General features: G+C 42.6%; 1 protein-coding gene across 3 annotated transcripts in view; it reads right to left on the bottom strand.

Annotated features, from left to right (window-relative positions):
• Positions 1–24,183, bottom strand: part of TENM2 (teneurin transmembrane protein 2) — a 2,186,131-nt gene that overhangs the window by 1,011,934 nt on the left and 1,150,014 nt on the right. Inside the window, exon 6 of one of the 3 annotated variants that reach the window (XM_088454943.1) lies at positions 16,490–16,508. The exons of the other annotated variants lie outside the window; for them this stretch is intronic. Coding sequence (XP_088311069.1) covers positions 16,490–16,508 — 19 coding nt within the window. The remainder of the gene's footprint in view (positions 1–16,489; positions 16,509–24,183) is intronic. 3 annotated transcript variants of the gene reach the window in all.

Below are 24,183 nucleotides of genomic sequence, written 5' to 3'. Positions count from 1 at the left end.
GCTCAGCAGAAAGGCATCCTTGGAGTGTAGGACGTGCAGGCACAGCATGCTTATCAGGAAGTAAGCTTATAGTCCGGCCTGCAGCTGACTCACCATCCCATTTGTATCACTGATACTTTGCTGCTACAATTGCTAATAAAACCATAAGAAGACTGAGGGCCTGATTCAGAGATGGATGTAATGTCAATGCCGTACACAGTGGAGTGATTTATTTGCCACTGCATGTGTCGCTGCTGCACTGTGCAAGTATCTGATTAGAGATGCCGCATGCAGTGAGGATTTATTTGCAAAGTGAGTGACAGGTAGTGATCATTCAGAGGAGATAATGGGGGTTGGCTACATAAATGCACCACTGATTTCTGGGCGTGCCCTGGTCAGCCACTGCGAGGACATTCTGAGACACCATAGGGTTTCTCAGAAGTTAGATGGTGCAACCGATGTGTGACCAATGTTCGAGATGTTATGTTTTTTGTACGTTGGATCTGAGACGTCAGTGGTGGGCGTCTCTGTACACAAAACAAAGAGGAGAGAGTTGGATCGCCAGGTCGAGTGACCCGGCAATCCAAACCAGATAAATAGCAGGGTTTAACATGGGCGTAGCCCGTGAAACCCTGCTCTGAGAACAGCGCACTCTGGGTGCGCTGCTAGCTGGCCGATTGGTCCGGCTTCAGTGGCGCTTGGAAATGAGTATCATCTCCAAGCATCCACTTTCACGACGGGAATACCGGGTCTATGCAGACCCGACTCCGGTGTGAGCGGCGCCAACTCGGGAATATCCCGAGTCGGCGCCGGCTAAATTCCGGGTCTGATCCGGATAGGAACTCTGTTCCAACTCCGGGTCAGACCCGGAATTTTGGTGGAAAAGGGGTATTATTGTCAAAAGTGGACCAATGCTGGCCTATAATTAATTATAAGTACAGTGAGTGGATCCCAGAACAAAAGCAAACTGACAAGTCCAAGTGGCAAACACATGGGGCCAAATGCAATAGGTTGTCTGTTTTGGTAAATTGCGAGTTTTGTGCTAAACACGCACTTTTTCACAACTATCCAATGTAATAGGGTGTCAGTTCATGTAAACTCAAATTTTTACTTGAGGTGAACCTTGGATACAATGTTGCGGTTCCCACCATAGACTTCAATGGAGATTCTCACCATTGAAGTCTATGGAGGAGACAGGCTGACCGCACACAGCCAATCAGTGATCAGCTCCGATGGAGATGCCCGCTGATTGCCTGGTGGCTCCTGAAATGACTGGGCCATGTAGGCCCCAGTCATTCGCGCGGAGGAAAGGTATGTGTACACACATACCTTTCCTCCTGTCCGCCATGGTTTCGGAAATTTGCAGTTTGTTTTTATAACCCCCTGGATGCCTACATGGAACGAAGAGGACCTGAACAACACATAGGAGAGGTGAGTATGGATTTTTTATTATAGGTACCCCTACTGATTTCTACTGGACAAGGGGACATGATGGCTTCAGGGATACTAGGTGAGTATGTGTGATAGTGAGTGTGATTGTGAGTGTGAATGTATGTTATATTAAACTTTTACTGAAACGGTGTGTGTGTTGTGTTTTTTTACGTATTTCTTTGGCTGTGGAACTACAGGTACCAGCGGGCCCGTAATGCCCAGCATGCTGGTACTTGCGGTTCTCCAAGTACCAGCATGCGGGGGAGGCTTGCTGGGACGTGTAGTACCACTGCTAAAGACAATATTTACAACTCTATTTTACACTGCACTTTGACATTATCAACCCGGCACCCACCACGCACGGGTGCCGGGATAGGCCCGGGCTATCAGCCGAGACCTGGAGTGCGCTGGAGAGGGGGACCCCTTTATTGGGGGGTCACTACCTCCCCAAAGATCCCCGGCCTGGGCTGACTAACGGTCAGGGGTAATGCTTTGGCCGGGGAAACCGGTGACAGGTATTGCCTGGCTGTGGCATAACCCCTAACCCCCCCCCCCGCTAGAAAGAGTCCGGTGCTGGTTATGGAGATTACAGGGAATCCCTACTCATTTTGTCCCATTTTTCCACAACCAGGGCCGGCTCAGCAAAGCCCTGCACTGGTTCTTAATATACAGAAGAACCCTACGCATTTTGGCCCCAGTATTATTAGAACCAGGACAGACTTTATAAAGCCCAGTGCTGGTTATGCTTATGGGGATGGGGTGCACGTCTTTTTTTTTTTTATAAATACACTGAAGCCGTCACGGATCTCACTTATCTGTGATGGCTTCTGTATAACTCGCACCTTTTAATGCTTGTCGCATTAAAAGCATACATGCCTATTTTTTTTTCTCTTCCGGGGTAGGAGAAGCAGGAGGGTGGTGATGGGGGGCGGGGCCTGACAATTGAAGAATCGCATCATTAAGCCTCGCCCCTACAAGGAGACCCGAGATCGCCATGGAAATGCTCCCCATTCAGCCCACTTCACTAGGAAGTGGGCAGAAATGCAGAAGAAATACCTACCCTTTTGAGGGTGCGAGGGGTTACTCGAAAAATTGGGAGCCTCCCGCGAATTCCGGGAGGGTAGGCATGTATGATTAAAAGTTGTCAGTTTACATAGTCCAAAACTCGCCTAAAATCACTTATATAGAGTAGCCTCAAGCTGAAAAGTTTGCAGGCTATTAAATTTGCGAGTTGCAAACTCGCACTTTTTAAAAGTGTGAGAAAGTGCGAGTTTGTACTGTTCCCAAAACAGACAACCTATTGCATTTGGCCCACAGAGTCCCCATTTGCCCTAGAATAATCAGCATGTCCTAGTCATAGTAACTGTATTTGAGAAAAAACAGCATGCCCACAGAAAAGAAAAATGCAAGTAGCATTCAAAATGTTTGGGTAAAGCAAAAATGGTAATGTCCTTTTGTACTCTCAGACACAGTTCTCCTGAAGTTTTTCAGCTCTACTCTATTACTAAATATTTAGTACAAGTTATTACACCCACCAACAAATAAACTATGGGGTTGCTGAAGTACAAAACTCGGAATAATCCGATAGCTTTTCAGAAATAAATGGAGTTAATAACAGTGAGGAGATAATGTGCATTGCCATTTTACTCAATAGAACACACTTTAATACTCCAATAAATTTGGACTGTTAAAGCGACAAGTTGCATTAAAGGATGTAATAACTTTGCTAGTATGACTGCATCTAGAAATATTGGTTGAAAATGCTTGACATACAGTACAACATAAATCCATGATTAATCATTTTCAATATTATATTTGTCTCTTCACAGTAGTTGAACTTATAATATTTTTTTTTAAAACTGAACAAAATCACTTTTCAAAATGTTGCCATTTTTTAGCTGGTAAATATGTTGAATTATCATAATAAGGGCTCCTAGTTTAAGGACAGCAGATAAACATTTTATTTGGTAATTGTACCCATCAACAGTCAGTGGTGTGGCTCATGTGTGGAGACAAGGTGGGTACACACTGGACGATAAATCGTTCATAGAGCCGGCAAATGATATATCGTTCAGTGCATCATTCAGTGCGTCAGCTCGTGTGTACATAAGATATATCTGTGAATGACATATTTCACAGATATATCCCATCGGTCATGCCGCGTAGCATCTGCGTGTGTGTACACACAACTGACCCATATGCTGACCACAAGAACCAGCGACAATGACATCACAAGTTGTGATGTCTAACCAGATATATCGTGCAGCCGATTGGTAAGTGTGTACCCTACATTACAGATGGCTAAAAATAGTATTATTTTCTTAACCCTGCAATGCTAATGAGAAACATTGCTATAGAGTATTTTGTTTATGCTGCGTATAGGACTAATCACTAGTTTTAACAACAGGAGGAATATTTAAAAAATTATCCACTTTCATTTCTGATCACATAACACCTACATTAATTTAATCTTTTTCAGATTATAAATTTATTAGACCAAGCATAAAACAACAGAAAGTATTGGAGAAACATATTCCCTCTGCTGCACTATAATATCAAATGTACTGTATAGGGCGATAATTAAGTATGCAACTTGCTGCGAGTAGCAGTGGTGGATACAAAAGCACCAGAGCAATTCAACATTGCTCCGGTGTGGAGGCAGGTGATCCAAAAATCATCTGTCTCAGCGATCCCTTTCACTGCTACCTTAGTAACAGTGAAAGTTAGCACTGCTGAGTCAGATTCGGTAGTGCTAATACGCCTGCGTGAAAGCCTTCACACACGCGCACAGAGCCACAGTGTATGGCGGGATGAGCGGACAGGAGCGGACTCAATCACCATCCCGGTGATTGATAGCTGATGTCATCGGGAGGCGGTGCTTACGTCAGGTGGTCGCGAGGGGTGGAGCTTAAATAAGGGGCCTGGTGAGGCTAGCAGACAGGCTGGCTTGTAGGGGCTGCATCAGCTGCAGTCCCTATGAGCCAAATAGGGCTGCCGTAATAGCAGGGGAGTGGCTTCCCATGGGAAGCACTCTCTCTGCTATTGCAGTCAGGACTGGCAGTCCCAAATGGAGAAAACGCCTCCCCTGGGACTGCTTGTCTGGCTGTGATTAGCAAGGAGTGCTTCTAACGAGAAGTCACTACCACTGCTAGCCTAGGCTGTGAGTGGTGGATTTTGCTGGGGGGACTACAATCCCGCAACCCCTATCTAAATTACAACACTGGATCCCATACTAGTGTGTGGGGACAGCGGGACAGATCGGGCTGAAAGGTAAGCAGGGGATATCAGTGAGATCTCCTGCATTACCTTTATCATGAATGGCCCCGATCCTTCATTTCTACAAAAGTAGATGCAAAGTTAAATTTTTACTTGCTTTTGTAGAAATTAAGGCCCCCATTTATTAACGAAGTATGACCCTTTAGTGCTCGCTAAAGGGGTTATGTCTTCCTTTCTGCATTTAACAAACAGTGGTAATCTAAGATTACCGCTGTTTGTCGCAGCAGCTCTCTCGCCATCTTCAGATGCGATGCGGTCCCCATTTATGGCAATGGTGACCTGGTGCTGCCCTTTCTGGCTTCAACGAAGCCTTCCAGGCACTGCCGGGTCCCCGTGTCATGCACACGCGCAGACGGTCACCTTCCAGGCACTGCCGAGTCCCTGTGTCATGCACACGCGCAGACGGTACCCTTCCAGGCACTGCCGGGTCCCCGTGTCATGCACACGCGCAGACGGTACCCTTCCAGGCACTGCCGGGTCCCCATGCCATGCACATATGCGGACGGTACCCTTCCAGGCACTGCCGGGTCCCCGTGTCATGCACACATGCAGACGGTACCCTTCCAGGCACTGCCGGGTCCCCGTGTCATGCACACGCACAGACGGTACCCTTCCAGGCACTGCCGGGTCCCCGTGTCATGCACACGCGCAGACGGTCGCCTTCCAGGCACTGCCGTGTCCCTGTGTCATGCACTCGCGCAGACGGTACCCTTCCAGGCACTGCCGAGTCCCCGTGTCATGCACACGCGCAGACGGTCACCTTCCAGGCACTGCCGAGTCCCTGTGTCATGCACACGCGCAGACGGTACCTTTCCAGGCACTGCCGGGTCCCCGTGTCATGCACACGCGCAGACGGTACCCTTCCAGGCACTGCCGGGTCCCCATGCCATGCACATATGCAGACGGTACCCTTCCAGGCACTGCCGGGTCCCCGTGTCATGCACACGCACAGACGGTACCCTTCCAGGCACTGCCGGGTCCCCGTGTCATGCACACGCACAGACGGTACCCTTCCAGGCACTGCCGGGTCCCCGTGTCATGCACACGCGCAGACGGTCGCCTTCCAGGCACTGCCGTGTCCCTGTGTCATGCACTCGCGCAGACGGTACCCTTCCAGGCACTGCCGAGTCCCCGTGTCATGCACACGCGCAGACGGTCACCTTCCAGGCACTGCCGAGTCCCTGTGTCATGCACACGCGCAGACGGTACCTTTTCAGGCACTGCCGGGTCCCCGTGTCATGCACACGCGCAGACGGTACCCTTCCAGGCACTGCCGGGTCCCCATGCCATGCACATATGCAGACGGTACCCTTCCAGGCACTGCCGGGTCCCCGTGTCATGCACACATGCAGACGGTACCCTTCCAGGCACTGCCGGGTCCCCGTGTCATGCACACATGCAGACGGTACCCTTCCAGGCACTGCCGGGTCCCCGTGCCATGCACACATGCAGACGGACCATCGTGCATGCGCATTACACAAGAACCACGTCGTTGGCAGCTGAGGACCTCGCAGAGGAGGAGGACTTTGCTGGACTTCGCTGGACCTCACCGGAGGGGTAAGTATTGGTAAATACCAGAGGATTTTTCGTTTGTATTACAGTGAGGTGTTTACCTTCATTGATAAATGGGGGCCTAAGTGATGATGAATGATCCCCTTAGTGTGGAATTGAGATAACTTAAAGTTTTCTTCAGCATCAGACAAAGCAACACAAATATAGAAATGTATTCCGACTAGTATAACCGGGACTATATTTCAGCTAGAACGCTCCACAACACCTTTGTGGAAGTTTATGTAAAATATGATGTCATCCGGGACTGGCTTAAAAGTTTTATTTTTTATTTGATATTTAGTTTGGCCACCACCTGCAGAGCACTTTGACCCTGACTGCAGTGCAGCCAGTGGCAGATTTTACCTAGGGGCTGCGAGGCTGCAGCCCCCCGAGTAAATCCTCCACTTCAGTGAGCCAGTGCGCTACACTGTGCCTGAAGGTGGCTTCCTATTGGAAGCACCTCCTGCCAGTCATGCACAGGCAGCCCCAGGGGGAGGAGTCTCCTCCCCCTGGGACTGCTAGTCTGGGCTGCAATAAGCAGACAGCGGCTGCTCTGATTTTCGGGCAGCCCTACAGTCGTTCACGGCCCCGAAAAGCTGGTCTAGTGTTATGAGCATGCGCAGCGCTACCATCGCTCATGCACATGCGTTAGTCCCAGTGCCTGACACTTATTGTGCAGGCGCCAGGACCAGAAGCAGCGGCAGCCCCCCTCAGGTAAGAGGGCAGGAGCCGCTGCTGAGTGCAGCAGTCATCTTTCAGACATCTGGCTGGTTGCTCAGTCGCCAGACAGACTCCTGTGAGGACCCTGAGCAGCCAGCCTTTTCAATGTGTTTCTTTATGTTGATCTGGCTTTTTCAATGTATTTTATGTGGATCTGGCTTTTTCAATACTAATATGGTTCCTGCTTTTTTTATATATGTAGAATCAATGTGGCTATATATTTGGTATGGATTCTGGTTTTCTGTTGATGTGGGTGTGCAGTTTTCTCTCCTATACAATATTTCTATATTTGTATATTTTATATACCGTATATACTCGAGTATAAGTCGACCCGAATATAAGCCGAGGTACCTAATTTTACCCCCAAAAACTGGGAAAACTTATTGACTCGAATTATAAGCCTAGGGTGGGAAATGCAGCAGCTGGTAATGCCCCCAGAATTAATTACCCCTGGTAGTGCCCCCAGTAGTAATCCCCCCCGGGTAGTGCCCCCAGAATGAATTCCCCCTGGTAGTGCCCCCAGTAGCAATCCCCGTCTGGTAGTGCCCCCAGAAGTAATCCCCCCTGGTAGTGCCCCCAGAAGTAATCCCCCCTGGTAGTGCCCCCAGAAATAATCCCCCCTGGTAGTGCCCCCTGTAGTCCTAATAAAAATAAAAATAAACACTTACCTGAAACCCCGCTCCTGGTCCCGACGCTGCTATCAGCTCCTCCGGTCGCTTTGCATTATGGGAGAGACGTCGTCAAGACGTATCTCCCATTACCCACTGCGGGAGCCGGAAGATGGCTCCCGCAGTGGGAGCAGCAGCAGCAGCCGATGAGAGTCTGACAGACTCTCATCGGCTGCTGATTACAACAAACACACAGCTGCCGGCTCTGGCGGCTGTGTGTTTGGCAGTGTGTAGTGCTGACCGAACTCCGTCCGGTCAGCGCTACACACGCGGTGCAGCTGTGTCACAGAGACACAGTCTGCACCACGGCCCGCATGGTACGCTACTCAGCTGCGTACCATGCGGGAGAACCGGCATCACTCGAGTATAACCCGAGTGGGTGCTTTTTCAGCACATTTTTCAGCTTATATTCGAGTATATACGATATATTATGATAGATTGACAAATTGTAAAACACCTACCCCCACAGCCCAAACTTTGCAAAAAAATAAAATAAAAATTTGTTCATGCACAAATTAATACACCACCCCCTCTGTAGCAGCGCCCACCTATGTCCCACTCGACCCACACCAGGCGTTTCTGAACCTATTTTTTTTTATTTTTTAGAAAAATAGCACTGAGTATATCACAGTTCCTATTACATTGTTGTGGTCACAGCCCCTATAACTCTGTTGTTTTAGATATGGATTTATGTGGTCTATTTACAAGCCTAGGCCTGTCCGTCATCTTCTCATCTGTATTGATGTTCAAATGTTACAAAAAGACAGCTGACATTGGCACATATAGGTTGTGAACATTTTCATATAATTACAGTCAGAAGATGACCATTATAGGTCTGTGCCCAAACACATAAACAGGCCCACATGGGGCCTAGATAGATGTAATTAGGATGACTGATCTGAGGAGCTCATTCAGATCAGCTCGCTAGATGCGTTCGCTCGCTCCCAGCATATGCAAATCCAGCGCATGCCCAGCAAGGCAGGCGATTGCACGGCAAGGCATTAGCACGCCCACTATGTCTTGGTGTGCGATCACTTTGTGTATGCAGACGCCCACCAGCCATTCATAAGACGCCGAATAAAACACAGTAATAATACTGATAGAGCACTACTTAGGAGTATAATAATCCGTACAGTAATTAAAAGCAGCTGTAAATAGAAGGATGGTCAGTCCTCAAATAGAGAAAACCATACAACAACAAGATTACAGCGCTCAATAGATAGAAGATAAAAATTAATAAATATTTAATATCTATTCTGATAACATAGAATATATTCCATACATACAAATCGAAACATATAAAATAAATCATATATATCTAATCCATGAATGCTTGGAGGCATATTTGTAATCCAAAAATGATAGAGTTATATGCTGTAAGTGTTAGTCCAGACCAAAATAATTACCAAAGTCCAGTGTCCAATAGTGAATTGGGGTCCTAATTAGCAATGTTGGAAAGCATTTGCATAGATCCTGGTCCCCTGGGCATAGGTATGGCAGTTTGCTGGTATGGCCGGAAAAGCACGCTGTATACCATATGGATGGCATTCCTTGGGTGAGTGAAGATGGTGGAGAGTAGGCAACCAGACTGGCTGCCTACTCTCCACCATCTTCACTAACCCATCGGATGCGATCGCAGTGCTTGAGGTTGACTATACCCTGCCGCAAGCAATGCGATCACTTCAGTGTGAAATCCCACCAAGAGACATGTACCATGAAGCTGCCTTTTAATTATGCACACCTCTGAAACGGTGATGCAACACTCTGGCACGCCTGCATTCGCACCTCCACTCCCCCGTTTCTAGTGGACTGCCCCTGTCACCACCCACAAATGGCTTCTCTTGTCACTCATTCTGCTGGGCTGTCTATGCGCAACGACTGAACGCAGTCTGATCTTTCGCAGTGTTTGCGCATGCGCATTGCGATGCATATGCATGCGCAGAATGCAACTATCGGTCAGCTACGAGCGTTCGCATCCTAGCGAGAGGGTCTGAATGAGCTCCTGAGCTCCAAGCTGTTCAGACATGTACAGTTTGGGCTGAGTGTCAAGATCAGCCAGTCTATGGAAAACATTAACACCAATATGGAGTACCTTCTTCATGTCTGTTTTGTTTCTCAAGCCCCATATATTTGACAGTGATTCCATTGTCCTCACCAAGTCATAGACAGAAACCACCAACAATTACCATTGTTGCATTTCTCCAGTCACCTCAACCTGATGATCATTAACTAGATATGTAGTCCCCAGCTCGGCCCACCCAAGTGGCATGAATTCAGAGCATAGAATTGGCATAACGTTGAAAAGATTAGGTGAATACAAGGGAGAGCTGACAAGATACGCTACAAAAACAAATGTTTGTAACAGAATAATTATTCCCAAATTATAAATATAGCTAGAAATCACGAGCTCGATAAGGACCGTTTAATGATAGCAAATTGTTTTAAGACAGTCTCTGGATAAGAGTATGTAAAAGAAATTGGAATAAATCCCACATCAGCTACTTGTGACCTGGAGCCAATCGCATTGTCATTACAAATAAACCAACTAAATAAGGATTTAACCATTCTAAAGTCAATAATATGTCAGTTGATATATCATAATTCGCTCATGAGTTTTGTAGTCTTTGAATCTTTTCTTTTTAACGATCAGTGTTACAAATCTATAGCCACAAAAATAATATATATCAGTCTTTCTTTTAAATAAAAGAAAATATACTTATAATTTTTATAGTATATATAATATATATATTTTTTCAGAACAACAAATACTTCTGTGGGGAATTTAAATTAACACAATTTAGCTGTTCATTTAAGCAAAGGTAGGGGAAATTAAAAGCTTATATTCCTCGGTGAGAAGATCAAATAGCTACCCAAAAGGCTGCTGTGGGGAATTTTTGTCTCTTTAATTGCTTTCATTTCTGTTTGAATGCTCCCTTGTACTTTTTGTTTTCATACGATTAGTTTCCAAGGACAGAGTCCATCATTAATGCTAAGCAGAATGCAGTGACATGCAAATGTTACAGAAGGTAAAAAAAAACATTAAAAGCATCCAGAAGTACAAAGTATTTCACCTTAGCAGAGAGAACTGTAAGCAATGCATGACCCTCGGCTGGATAAACACCACAATGAGGGCTAGGGCCAATTTCTATCAACAGAGAGGCAGATGTTTGGCTAATTTAGTTTTTGGCTAAAATCTCCTAATAAACCAGCACAGTTAAACTAAAAGCAAATCACTTAAAGCAAAATTGCAATAAATACTATGTGCAAGGTATAGATTTATGTTCAGCTAATGAATTAACTGGTATTTTGCTGTTTACATCAGCAGAAACTAAGAATGAATGGATTTATTTTGGTATTGGCTCAGCCATGTTTGGGCAATCTTTAGATCCTTTACCTCATGTAGTTCTGCACTCACATCAGCATCGTCTCTGTTCTGAGGCAGTTTCTCAGGCTTTATTCTTGTAGACAGAGGCATGGACTGTCTGGTATGCTAATGGCGGGAATATATTATGCCCCCTTGGGGCTTAGGAGCTACTGTGATGTCTTTTAAGGGTAGGAGTGAGGTAAGTTTTGGTAGAGATAATTAGAGAAGTTCAGAGTGGGAGGTAGTTTCTCAAATAAGAGAGAGGAATGAAAGAGAGAGGGAAGTAAAAAGTTGTGATTCATGTAGTATATATGGGTAATAATGGGGATGGGCTGTGCTTCTAGGTGTGGTGACAATGGGGGGATGAGTCTATAACGGTGGGGGGTGTGGGTAGGGGAGTGTGAAGGTGCTGCAGTGTAAAGCAGGTACCTGGTCCTACTGACGATAAGAAGTAAATGGGTAGGTGTAACATGTGCACCTCAATGTGGGTGCAGATTGGGGTGGGGTGCTCCCTGTGGTCCCCGCCCCCTCCCATTCCGTTATACTTACCCTCTTTACTGGTCCTCTTCATTCCCTTTGCTGCAGCACGTGTGTACACATCACACCTAATGTATATGGCGCATTCAGTGGGAGCTTGGATGCACAGCACACATACACTTTAGGTGTGACGTTCACATGCCACAGCCGCAATTAGGTCATTACGCAAATGTGTATCAAACTAATTTATATCAGGGTCAAATTTTATAATAATAGTGGTGCAGAGACTTCTAAATATACACACACATGACATATAAATGTAAAATGATTTACTTCTGTTGCTTCAGTTGGTCTGTGCCACTTCTGATGACAGCCATCAGTCATGGGGGGGATGGTGGTAGAGACACATATGAGGAGGTAGCAGAGGCATAGATGGGGCAGGGTTATAAACTTTTAAGGCAGTAATTTGTCTCTTGTGTGCATTAGTTATCACTGTAGCTTGTGCTTTTCCAGGAGTTTACTAAGAAATTATAGTTTATTAAACGGTTTTGCAAATTAATGTATCTTTTTTCATATGAGAGTCAGTCTCCAAATGTTACATTTCCACTGGATTGCACACTACAAAATGTACGGCCAAGTTACTGTGGTAGGAATATGCACAAGAGAGAGAAAACTGGACATGCTAACCACCACTAATTTCATTTATATGAACCGAGAGCACTATTATCTTATGTTAAATAATGAATCATAAATGTATCTCTCTCTTCCAGGTTCTGTAACTATCTACATGCATATATTAATCTACATACACAAAGATCGATTAAGTGGTCCTCTACATACTAATGTACTACAGGTCATTTCAAGGCTATCTGGGCTCAGCTTATTTATTTCTGTCAAGAAAATGACTTTGCTTATTGACTGTATTGTAATTGGTCCCCCTTGTGGATCATGAGGCGGTGTCACATTGCCTTCAAAAATGACAATAGATATTTCAATACTCCAAGGACATCCATGTGACGACTCACAGTCCGGCCCCATGTGTTACTCCCAGATGGGTCTGTTCAGGCTGCTGTATCTGGGAACGACATTTTAGATGCTGAGCCAAAAATACAATTTAGAGTCATTCTGGTCCATGTATCAAGAGGATGAGTTAAATTGCATTATTTTGTATCTCAAAACTCAGGAAATAAATAAGAGCCCAAAGCTTCAGAAAGGAGTATTACAGTTTGCTGTCATTTCTTACGTGTAATTTGATTATGAAATGATGTCTTATGTATACAGTAGCATCATACCAATAGATTTATTCAGGATACTACATCTAACTGAGAAAATATTTTTAATTAGTACTATATATTGCATATTTTACTATATTTTATTATGATGTTTTTATTCTATTAAGGACTTATGGATTTATTCTCTGCATAATACTGCTATCGAAACCGTAATTAGCAACAGTTTACTTTAATATCAAGTTAATACCTTCACAGCTTCAGAACTATATAATCCAGTGTAGCATATACATGTGTAAACTGGACATGTTTTAAAAATACACACATTACATTTCAAAAATCCTCACCGCCCATACATAAGCAACAATTTGTGCTTTTGGACCTTTTTCCTTTTTAGTATGAAAAGTCTAACCAACATATTCTGTGTCCTGTACCGTCTAAAGTGGACGATAAGACGGTAGATAAGACTCATTTGAAGGGATGCAATAAACTTTATCTTACTTAAACATAGAAACCTAATTTTAGTCATGCCAATTTCAAAACATGACCAAAGGAAATAAGTGTGCCACTAGCGAAAGTGTGACTATCCCATGTTTGCTTGGGTTATAACTGGTTACTCCAACCTCACACATTCCAAAAACATACTGCTAGGTTCATTTGCTGCAGACTAAAATGTACCCTATTTGTTAGGTGATTTAGGGCCTAATTCAGAGATGTACGCTAACCCAATGGCTAGTGTACACCTTTGATGGTTTAGGGTCTACACATGCGCAGAACTAGTTCTGCGCATGTGCAGAACAGGTCCTGTGATATCACTCGCAGACAAAGCGGCGGCAAAGCGGGGACATAGCTGGCCTCCCATTTTCCAGGAGGGACGAGGCCAGGGTCTGCATCGGTGGACGTAGATTACCTGGTCTTGAAGTTGCCAGGAACTAGCCAGGCTGCAGTAAGTTTCAGCTACCGCAGCCTTGCAACCATCCAGCCATTACACTTTCCACCAACTCCAATGCAGTAACATATTTCCCCCTCACCTCAGTAATAACACATTCCCTATCACGTCTGTAGTTACACATCCCCCCTCACCTCTGTAGTAACACCTCCCCTCATCCTCATCAACTCTGTAGCAACACATCCCTCATCACCTATGTAGTAACACATCCCCCCACCACCTCTGTAGTAACACATCCCCTATCACGTCTTTAGTAACACATCACTCATGACCTCTCTAGTAACATATACTCTTATCACCTCTGTAGTAAAACATCCTCCATCACCTATGTAGTAACACATCCCCCCACCACCTCTGTAGTAACACATCCCCTATCACATCTGTAGTTACACATCCCTCATCACCTATGTAGTAACACATCCCCCCACCACCTCTGTAGTAACACATCCCCCCACCACCTCTGTAGTAACACATCCCCTATCACGTCTGTAGTAACACATCCCTCATCACCTATGTAGTAACACATCCCCCCACCACCTCTGTAGTAACACATCCCCTATCACACATGTAGTAACACATCACTCATCACCTCTCTAGTAACATATACTCTTATCACATCTGTAGTAACACATCCTCCAACACCAGTGTAGTAACAAATCCTCCATCACCTCTGTAGTAACACGTCCCCCAACACCTCTGTAGTAACACATCCTCCATCACTTCTGTAGCAAAACATCTCCCTATTAGCTCTGTAGTAACACATCCCCATCATCTCAGTAGTAAAACATCCCACACTACTGATTTTTCCTGACAACTGATTTCCAATAAGGCTTGCTATCATCAGACACAGTTATTTATGTTTTCCAGGGAATTGGCACAAAGCAGCTACAGTGTATCTGGATACAGCTGTTCCAGTTGCAGCAAGCACAGCATAATGGTAACATAAACCAAGACAACACAAATATCCATCATCTGATGAAATAAATACATGACTGACTAGCACAGGATGAAGCCAGTAAAATACATTAATGTACTTTGTAAAAGTTTTAGGAGGGTACAGTTTGCAATCAGAAGGTATACAAACACTTTCCAGCTGTAATACAAACATATTATTAAATGGTTTTAAGATGTTGGTAAAATGTTAATGACTTAGATGTAATGATTAGCAAATCCTCCACTTCTGTATAGTACCATAGCATCCTCCTGACAGCAATACAGTATATAAAATGCACTGTAAAAATTACCTGGGCAGGCTGTTGAACTTTCAAATTCTAGATACTTATTGAAACATTTACCTTTTAAGAAATGAGGCCATACCTACTCACAGATGATGGGGTGTGGAGAGAAACATATAAGAGAACCTTGGTAAGGGTCCTTCCCCAATTTGATGCTTACAGGAATAAAGGGTGGGGGCATGGTAGCATGGGGTAACATTTCCATTATTAAATTCAGGAGGAGGTGACGTGTTCTTTTACAATGCTGCAGTTTGCCAACTGCTGTAGCTACATTTTAGTGACTGGGGAATGCTGGTCTCCTGTCAATCAAAAGCGATTCAGTATTCAAAGTGCTGCTTGTTGCCACATACAGGTAGCATGTCAATCAGTCATCTGTGTCTATATGGATGTAGCTACACAGCATGGCACTTATATGACAACTGAATAAATAATATTAAAATACATAAAAGCAAAATAAAATCTGACTGCAGAAATTTGCAGTGTTCACTTTATATTGATTCTGAATGTTATACCAAGTGACATGACCTTTTGGAGGGTGTAAAATATGGCTGCCACAACATCTGTGCCACGCTCCATGCTGTTCCATAATATGCAACAGCAGCATGGGCCTGGCAGTAAGCTTAAGCTTTATTACCAAGCCGATCACTCTGTCTTTCTGACTTCATTAAAATACCACAGTTATACGATGAAACTGGCTTAGACTGCGAGACACATTCATGTTTTCTAGACCAAGCACAGCGCAGTTTGAAACAATATCCAATATCGTCAACAGGAAAAAATAAAACACTTTTGAAACTGTATAATATAGTCATTATGGAAGACAGTTGTTCATCTTCCACAGCTCGTTGGATATTTTTAGACTTGATTTGTATATAGGGAATATATCTCATAAACCATTTAATTATTTAGCACCATAGGGTACAAAGAATTGAAATAGTTAAATGCATTTCCCATACATGAAACACTGTCATATGCACATGGCAACCACTAAGATCATAGTAGTTTAAAACCTACACAATGTACCATTAATATGCTTCATACAAAGCAGAAAATTAATGATGGAGGCCAGACTAGTGGCGTATTTATAATGGATAAAAGGTGGGCCACAAAGCTGGTATGGGGGGTCCCATACCAGTTATGTGGCCCATGGGCCTACCCCGCATCCATGACATGGGTTTAACGCCATGTTGCCAGATGTTGTTTCTTCCAGTTACGTGGTGACCTCATCACCTGGCGGTATGCTTCCAACCTATCAATTACTGGGAGCCCCCACATCCTGTCAAGGAGGGAGAGTAGAGAAACTACAACTCTTCACATTGTGTAATTAAGGTAAATCATTGGGGGGACAGTGGAAAGAAGGAAGATGGCAAATGGTTAATGATTGTAGAGAGTGGAAGGCTGAAGAGATAGGGCTGAATAACAGATGGAGGTATGATGTGCATAAGACTCAAGCTTGTCCAAGTATATCTGCTGGGAAAATGGGTAAGGCTGTATGTAAATGAACTAGGGATGTGCAGGCTCGGATAGGTTCGAGTTTGCACGTGGAGTTCGGATTTTTCCCTCCAAAAAAACGGAACTCAGAACGAGGCAAAACGTCATCTTACATGGACGAACATCATCATTCCTGGTCTTTTGTCCAGGAATGATGATGTTCGTCCATGCAAGATGACGTTTTGCCTCGTTCTGAGTTCCGTTTTTTTGGAGGGAAAAATCCGAACTCCACGTGCAAACTCGAACCTATCCGAGCCTGCACATCCCTAAAATGAACACACACTTTAGATACATTTTGTTGATGTGTTTTAACGCATTTTCTATGAAGTATATTTTCACTTATGCAATCTACGGAATTGGTGCAGCGCAAATTCCAATCAGATATAAAGTCGTACTGATTGATCATATGTCTTTCAGCTGAACTTTATCAAGGCTTGAGGCTTTATCAAGTCATAGCTACTGTATTGTGGCAGTAGTGTGACCTCCACACACATACCACTAAAATAAAATGGACAGGAAGAGATTTTGCCATTATCCAGTGATTCCGTTACATTTTAATGGTATTTGGAAACATCACGGAAATATATCTAGAAGGACCACCTGTACATGGTGGGCTAGCACTATGCTGAACATGAGGCTCATAAACTGAGTTTTCATATTTTGGACACTGAACGTAGGTGTGTCCAATACTGAAAAGAAAGGCACAAGATAATCTGAGCAGTGGACTTATAAGGGCTGTATATTGTGGATATAGATGATGCAATCATGCTACACACAAAGCTACAGTATATGTGGCATGTATGGGGCTGTTTATGACAGGGAAGATCATGTTATGTTGCACTCAGAGCTGTTTATGGTGGGCAACTGGATTTATGTTGAGGGAGTGAGACTGTCTGCTATTTGCATTCAATTCAAATTCACTCCTTATTATGTTTGATTTATTTGGTGCCACAAGGTGCTGTGCTTGGTTTAGTCATAAACCAGATACAGTAACAAGCACAAATAATTTTACATAATTATCTAGGTCAACCATGCTGTTTTCCTCAACCATGTGTAACAGGTCAGAACATTAGAAAGGTGAGGTGAGGGAATTATATTTTGCATAAATCTGAAGCATCACAGTGTGAGCAACAGACTAGTTCCTCTCAGCAGTAAGTTCATTGTATATTGGTGATTTCATACACTGGGTAAGGCCGGTAACAGACCAATGGTGCTATAACTGTGCTGCACTCCCATTGGTACACAATGGCTGGATTACAGTGATGTGATGTGCACTCCTTGCACCAAGGGCTCCAGTTCGTGGTGCATGTCCATATTAAATGTGCTTCATCTTTATGAAACTGCAAATCTTTATGGTTAATAATAGTAGTGATATGACTAGCACCAAATGTAGCACATAAAACCATTCTCTAATAACAGTTCAAAAAACCCTGGTTACAATAGCAAATGAGGAGAAAGTCCACCTATTGTCTTATACAAGGTAAAACAAAATACAGAAATCATTTGATGCAGTGGCCTGGAAAAATACAATGGTATATAGGCTGTATTGGGGGGGGGGATTCACTTAGCCATAAAAAGTTTTCACGGGTGAAAAAGGGAGGTAGCCAGGGGCCTTAATTAGGCTTTAATTTAATTAGGCTCCCTTTTTTCACCTGATACCTTGTTAACGCATGTTAAATTGACTTGTTAATGGGTGTTTTCATGGGTTAATGGACGTTAACAAACAGACCCGTGAAAGTTCACGGATTTGTGCATTAACAGGGTAGCGGCACCCATTAATCACCTAGTTATCGGGGATTTTCTGTGGTGAAAAAGAATCCCTGATAAGTGCTGCACTTTGGGGCTAATTGAATAGCCCCGGGGAATCAATTAGCCCATGGGAATTTACGGCGGCTAATGGAAATCCCCCATTGGTCTTGTTACATTTGATAAAAGTGATGTTTTTGCTCATCTAGTTGGTGAAAATTAGATGTCAAAATCTACATGGGCATTTTTTTCACCTTCTCCGTGTGACAATCAGGGATAGCATAGAAGAGAGACACAAATATAGTGTAGAGTATAATACCACAGAAAAAAACTACCACAAAGTATTCTTCTAACGTTCCTCTGTGTTCAGAAACTTTTATTAATATATATAAAATAAAGTCTAACACAAGTATAATAGACAGAGTTTATTTTTGATGCACTCACAATTTTGCAGAACGGGCTCAAACCAGATGTACTGTACTTCCTGATTGTGCTTCAGTCTCTGACCAGCCTTTAAACTATGCCCTCCTACTGTATCTCTACTATACTATCTCTACTATACAATCACTGAATACTTGATCAGAAAAGTGGTGTTTATGCTAGATATTTAAAGCCCAATCTGATGGTTTCATAGGAATAGCAACGCAAGCAATTTTATTGATGGCACATGTTAAATGCTATGCCTGCTGCAATGTCCAAAATGCACACACTTCCTCTGCTGAAATTACCCAAAATGAAGTCTAGCGAGATCAGTTTTTGTCTCTTGTCATATCAGCAATGCTGGCCAAAACGTGTAACTAGTGTTTCAACAAGTGGCGTAAACCACTCATTGAGACATTGTCACACAGCAATCACTGTGCTGTCACAACAAAATTTGCTCTTTAAACCTTGTGATCCAACCTGTAATGGAAAGCAGAGTCTGATTTCTAGCACGCCAGGGTAGGATCAGGTGCGCCATGGACAAATCAGCAGTCATAGCTTAAGAAGCCAATCAAGCTAATGTGTCTATAAATCTGTTTAGCTATGTCTCTAACTTCAATCATGGCTCATAATTTCTCATCTCTATTAGATATCTTAAGTGTTCCTGTCTGTGTTCTAGTGAACTGAAAAAAATACACATAAATTACAAAAATAAATGATCTCTTGCTGTAATAATCTTTCTTGAATTGAATCATATTTGTCCCCGGTTAGAGGTCTTTTTTTAATTATCAAATACCTAGAATTTTCAGTGTGGAAATACATAATATGGACTCAAATATTAAACCAAAGCTATCAGCAATATGCAATGATATCCTTGCCTCATGTGTATAAATGTAAAGAATATTAGAAGCAAACATGGTACAATAAATAAAACCCTACATATATCTTTCGGTTCATTTTCATTTTATCATTTTGAAATGTTACATATTTCTAGAGAGAATATTTAAATTATGTGCTTTTTTTGCATTACATGAAGTATTAGTATAATAATCACATCCCACAGAAGTCTATTCTTTTGGACAATTAACTAATTATTTAACAAAAAAGTTTTTTGAAATTATTAAAAAAAAGGTATAGTATTAAAAGGTCACTGGCAATAGGAGTAACTGGAGAGGAGTAATATACAGTACATTATTATTGTGCCTTTATGTTTTAGTGATAAATACTTAGATGTGCTTTAGTTTTATAGCCCATACTTTCACTTTCTGCATACGTTGTTTATCTGCTAATTTGCTATTAATACTTTGCAAGGCAATGCTTTTCTTTGCTTTCATTTAATCTGCTGATCTAAAGTTTGTTTTAGGTATTGTTTAGTTTTTTGGTTGTTATAAGTTTAATTTTTTCACGTTTATAGGTCACACTGCAAGTGAGTCTACGTATGGCCAGACTGCACACTGGTCCTTAGCAACAGGATTAGCCCCTTGTGACCAGCTTTATGCTGGGTACACACCGCACGACGGGGCAACCCTCTGCATGGAATGATGCGATATAACAACACATTGTGCACTGTACGATCCGGTGTACGATGGTACAATGTAACGTTACATGCTGCCTGTAACAGCACCGCTTTGCTCATTGCATTGTACCATCTGCCATGGAGAACAGCTGATGAAACAATGCAATGAACGACGGATCGGGCATACACACTGTACAATGTGTAGCGTGTACTCTGCTTTAGACATGATAACTTTGAAGAAAGGAATGGGACATTTACTGTAGCATGTTGGACAGAGTTAATGAAACACTCAACAGCTGTGTTGGCCATCTTATAGCGTCTTATTTCAATAGCAAATCTATTTTTGAATCTCTTTTAATATTCAAGTGCCCAACATTATAGCTGCACTTTATATGGCATGTTATTATGTGTTGGTATAAAAGTTGTGTTTAGTGTTTTGTTAGGGCAATTATCTATATATTGTCAAAAAGCTTGAGACTGCATCATTTAACAATACCCTTATGTCAGCTCTGCAATTTCCTATTTTCTGCAAGAAATGTTAAATGGTTGCTATATTTAGGTTCCCATTTACTCAGATAGTGAAAGAATAAAAGGATAAATGGGTTCTTTCTCAGATTCGATTGTACAAGTCAAAAGTTACCCAGATGCAGCATTGATAAAGGGACTAGAATTCCCTGCAACAATAGAGGCTCAGAACAGCTACTACGAGCCGTCTGAAGCGGATGGTTAGAAGACCTAATACAGCTTAAATATAAGCGCTATACTTTACATTCACATAGTCCTAGGTTATAATAAGAGATATTTCCAGTTGGAATACATTTTTCAAAACACACTATTTAAAAAGATATTATTGACAGTGACTTGAAGATTGTATTATCTTTATAACCAGAACTAGTAGAACCATAAGTCCTGCCAATGCATTTGGGCATATGGGGTGTACACATAAATATAAGTTTTTGTAGTGTTTTCATTACATTAAAAAATGTGTTTGTTTTTGCAGCTGAAATGAGATTATACTATCAAGAAATTAATTTCTTTGCTATTGTTTGCATTAGTAACTTTAGATATATTGCATTAACAGAAAACTAAATAAACAATAAAGGTTTACCTGAGAGGACAAGATACTGTCACTTGAAGTCATACTTGCCTACCCTCCCAGAACAGACGGGAGGCTTCCTGAAAATCAGTGGCGCTCCTGGCCACACAGAAAGGTGGGCAAGTCTCCTGAGTTTGAGTCCACTCGGCCACGGCTGCCCACTTTCCCAGTAAAGTGGGTGGCACAGACGGCCAATTATGCTATTTTCTTTGAATCGCGTCATCGTGGCTCTGCCTGCTCCACAATGCCTGTAATCTCAGCATTGCATAGCGGGGAATGGGGCTACGATAACGCAATCGCATCATCACACCCCCCCAGACCCAAGTACCTCCAACCCATGTCGCTCCCAGATCCTCCCATCCTTATTGAACCCAGCCCCCCTCAGTGCCAACCTGGCTGCCCCCTCCCAGAAGAGGCAGTCAACAATAGGTCAGCAAGTCTGCTTGCAGTACAGATTATAGGGCGAAACAATGGATTAGTACACATTGCTTGCCTATTGTGTGCAAAAAGATCACTTTTACAAAACGAAAATAAGTTGCAACTGCAAAATAGATTCAGAGTCGCTTTGAAAAGAATGGTTAGATATATAATAAGACAACCACAATGTCAGCTGTAATTAGGCAAACTAGGGCAGCAGGATTAAGAGGGCAGTGATGTGGAAATTATTCAACAATGCTCTGAATCTCCCCCCCCACCTGCATTTCCATCCCGACTCCCCACCCAAATTTACCAAAGTGGTTGGTTACCCTCTCCTAAGGCTGCCTTACAGAATTATTATGTAGATATATACAGTGCATCCAGAAAGTATTCACAGCGCTTCACTTTTTCCACATTTTGTTATGATACAGCCTTATGACAAAATGGAATAAGTTATTTTTTGTCCTCAAAATTCTACACACAATACCCCATAATGACAACGTGTAAAAAGTTTTTTTGAGATTTTTGCAAATTTTATAATTTCGTGACAAGCTATATAAAAATTCCTCCTCCGCCACTTAAGCAATGCTGCCTGTTCTGGGATCCCCATTTTGTGGAACCCCCTAGATCCCCTACTCATAAAGACTGGTTCCAGAAACTAGGCTATTCCATATCTACGGAAGACGTCTTGCTCTCCTCAGCTGATAAACTTTCCATTTTTAGTGGGAGTTGGTTCCCATGGCTGAAGTACACAGTCTCTGAGGTCTACAAAACTTACATGTCTACAATCCCACCCAGATCACCACCCATAACTGGCTCCAAATCTCCTGTATTGAGTTAGAGGGAATTCAGCCATTCAGCATTATAGCTATCATTGGGGCCCCACCAGGTATTTGTGCAGGTCTCTCACCTATTCCCCACCCTTCCCTGCCATTCTCCCCTCCTGACTCTCCCTATTTCACTCTTGCCTAAAATTGGTTTAAGCTAGTTTCGTATAAAACTTTTGCTTCTATTTGAATGGTTTCATGATGTCACCTTGCTCTGTCAACAACATGTATCTACTTATTACAACGTATCATTGGTACATGTTCTTTTTCACTGCCGTGGAATGTATCTTTAAGATGTCTCTTAATTATATTTTGTTATTTCAATAATAAACATATTATGCAAAAAAAATACACATTCTAATGCATATGTACATAAACAGAAGGGTCAATGTGGGGAAGGCTGAGTAGCAGGATATGGGTCAACATGAGGAACACTCTATAAAATGAGGGGCTAAAGGCAGAGCTAGGAACCCTATCCCATTATAGATGTTGCAAATATTTCCCACATTTAGATGGCTAAGTGTTCTATAATATGGCTTTAACACCTGAACTTGGTTCTGTTTCGCGGCTGCCATATATTGTCTTTATGCGCCATTTGTGATGAGTAAATGAAAAACTGCACTTTTCAAATTCTTTACTGCTTCATGTGAAATGGATTAAACATATGCCAATGTGATTAGAAGGTTGAGCTTCAATGTATTCTCCATGTTCCTCTTCTTGCATTTCACAAAGCTGTGTATGCAGTCCAATTGCATAATGTTCTCCTGCCTTTCCATCAAACGCCTGGCATTTCTGAATCAATTAAGGATCACAGACAGCCATGTCGTTAAAGCTCTGAGAGGGGATTTGTTATTATCCAGTTACTGTATCTGAACTTATAGTTTAGCTGCCCAGTCAGGCTTTAGACTTTAAGTGGCATATCCTAAAAAACAACAGGATTAGTCTACAATGTGTCCAAATACCTGCCCTGTCGCCACATATGCTGATGTGCTTTTACTGCCAGTAACCTTTGATGCAATCAGAAAGAAAGAACGATCAGAAAAATAGCCAAAGTAAACAGATTTGGATTACATTGCTCCTGCTTTCTCAGATGAGGTAGGATTGAAAGATAATCTAATTATATGAATATTAGAAGCCACTAAGCATCTTTTTTGTTGCAATTACCAATCTTTCACACATAAGAGAGGGCATTTTCTACAGCGCTGGGCTATTCCATCAACTGTTTAGCTTCAAAGGAAAATTATGGAGAAGAAAAAATATTACAGCAATGAGTGAAGGGGACTTATAAAGCGGTGATCCTTTTTTGTCATTACTGAACGCCAAAGAAATGCTTTGAACTTTTAAATAAACTGAGGCAATAGTAAAATATAGAGCAAAGTTTATTTTCTTTTTACAAAACAGAACTTTAATGGGCAAAACTTTAGCACTACCCTGTCATATATTTCTAAATTACTCATCACTCAGTCCGTGCCTTTGAAAAAATCTTAAGAATAACGATATCTAATGCTGGTCACAAAATAGTGCCAAAAGCTGAATGATAAGTATATGGTACCTCTTTGAATGTAAAAAATGACGGGTACTTTAGTAGGGATCCAATGAAGGTAACGCTAATGTGATCTTTCAGGCACTTTAAATCTACAATTACAAAAGTTATGGAAAAGGATGGACTACAGCAAGGAACTAAGTCTAAGGGGGAGATGTGTTAAACCTTGGCGAGAGATACAGTGGAGAAGTTACCCATAGCAAGCAATCAGCTTCTAACTGTCATTTTATAGACTGTTGTAGATAAAT

This window comes from Taudactylus pleione, unplaced genomic scaffold (assembly GCF_031769625.1).
Source record: "Taudactylus pleione unplaced genomic scaffold, aTauple2 ptg000637l, whole genome shotgun sequence".
In the NCBI taxonomy this organism is placed as follows: domain Eukaryota; kingdom Metazoa; phylum Chordata; class Amphibia; order Anura; family Myobatrachidae; genus Taudactylus; species Taudactylus pleione.
Note: the sequence above shows the minus strand (reverse complement) of the source record. Positions and strands in the feature narration are given on the sequence as shown.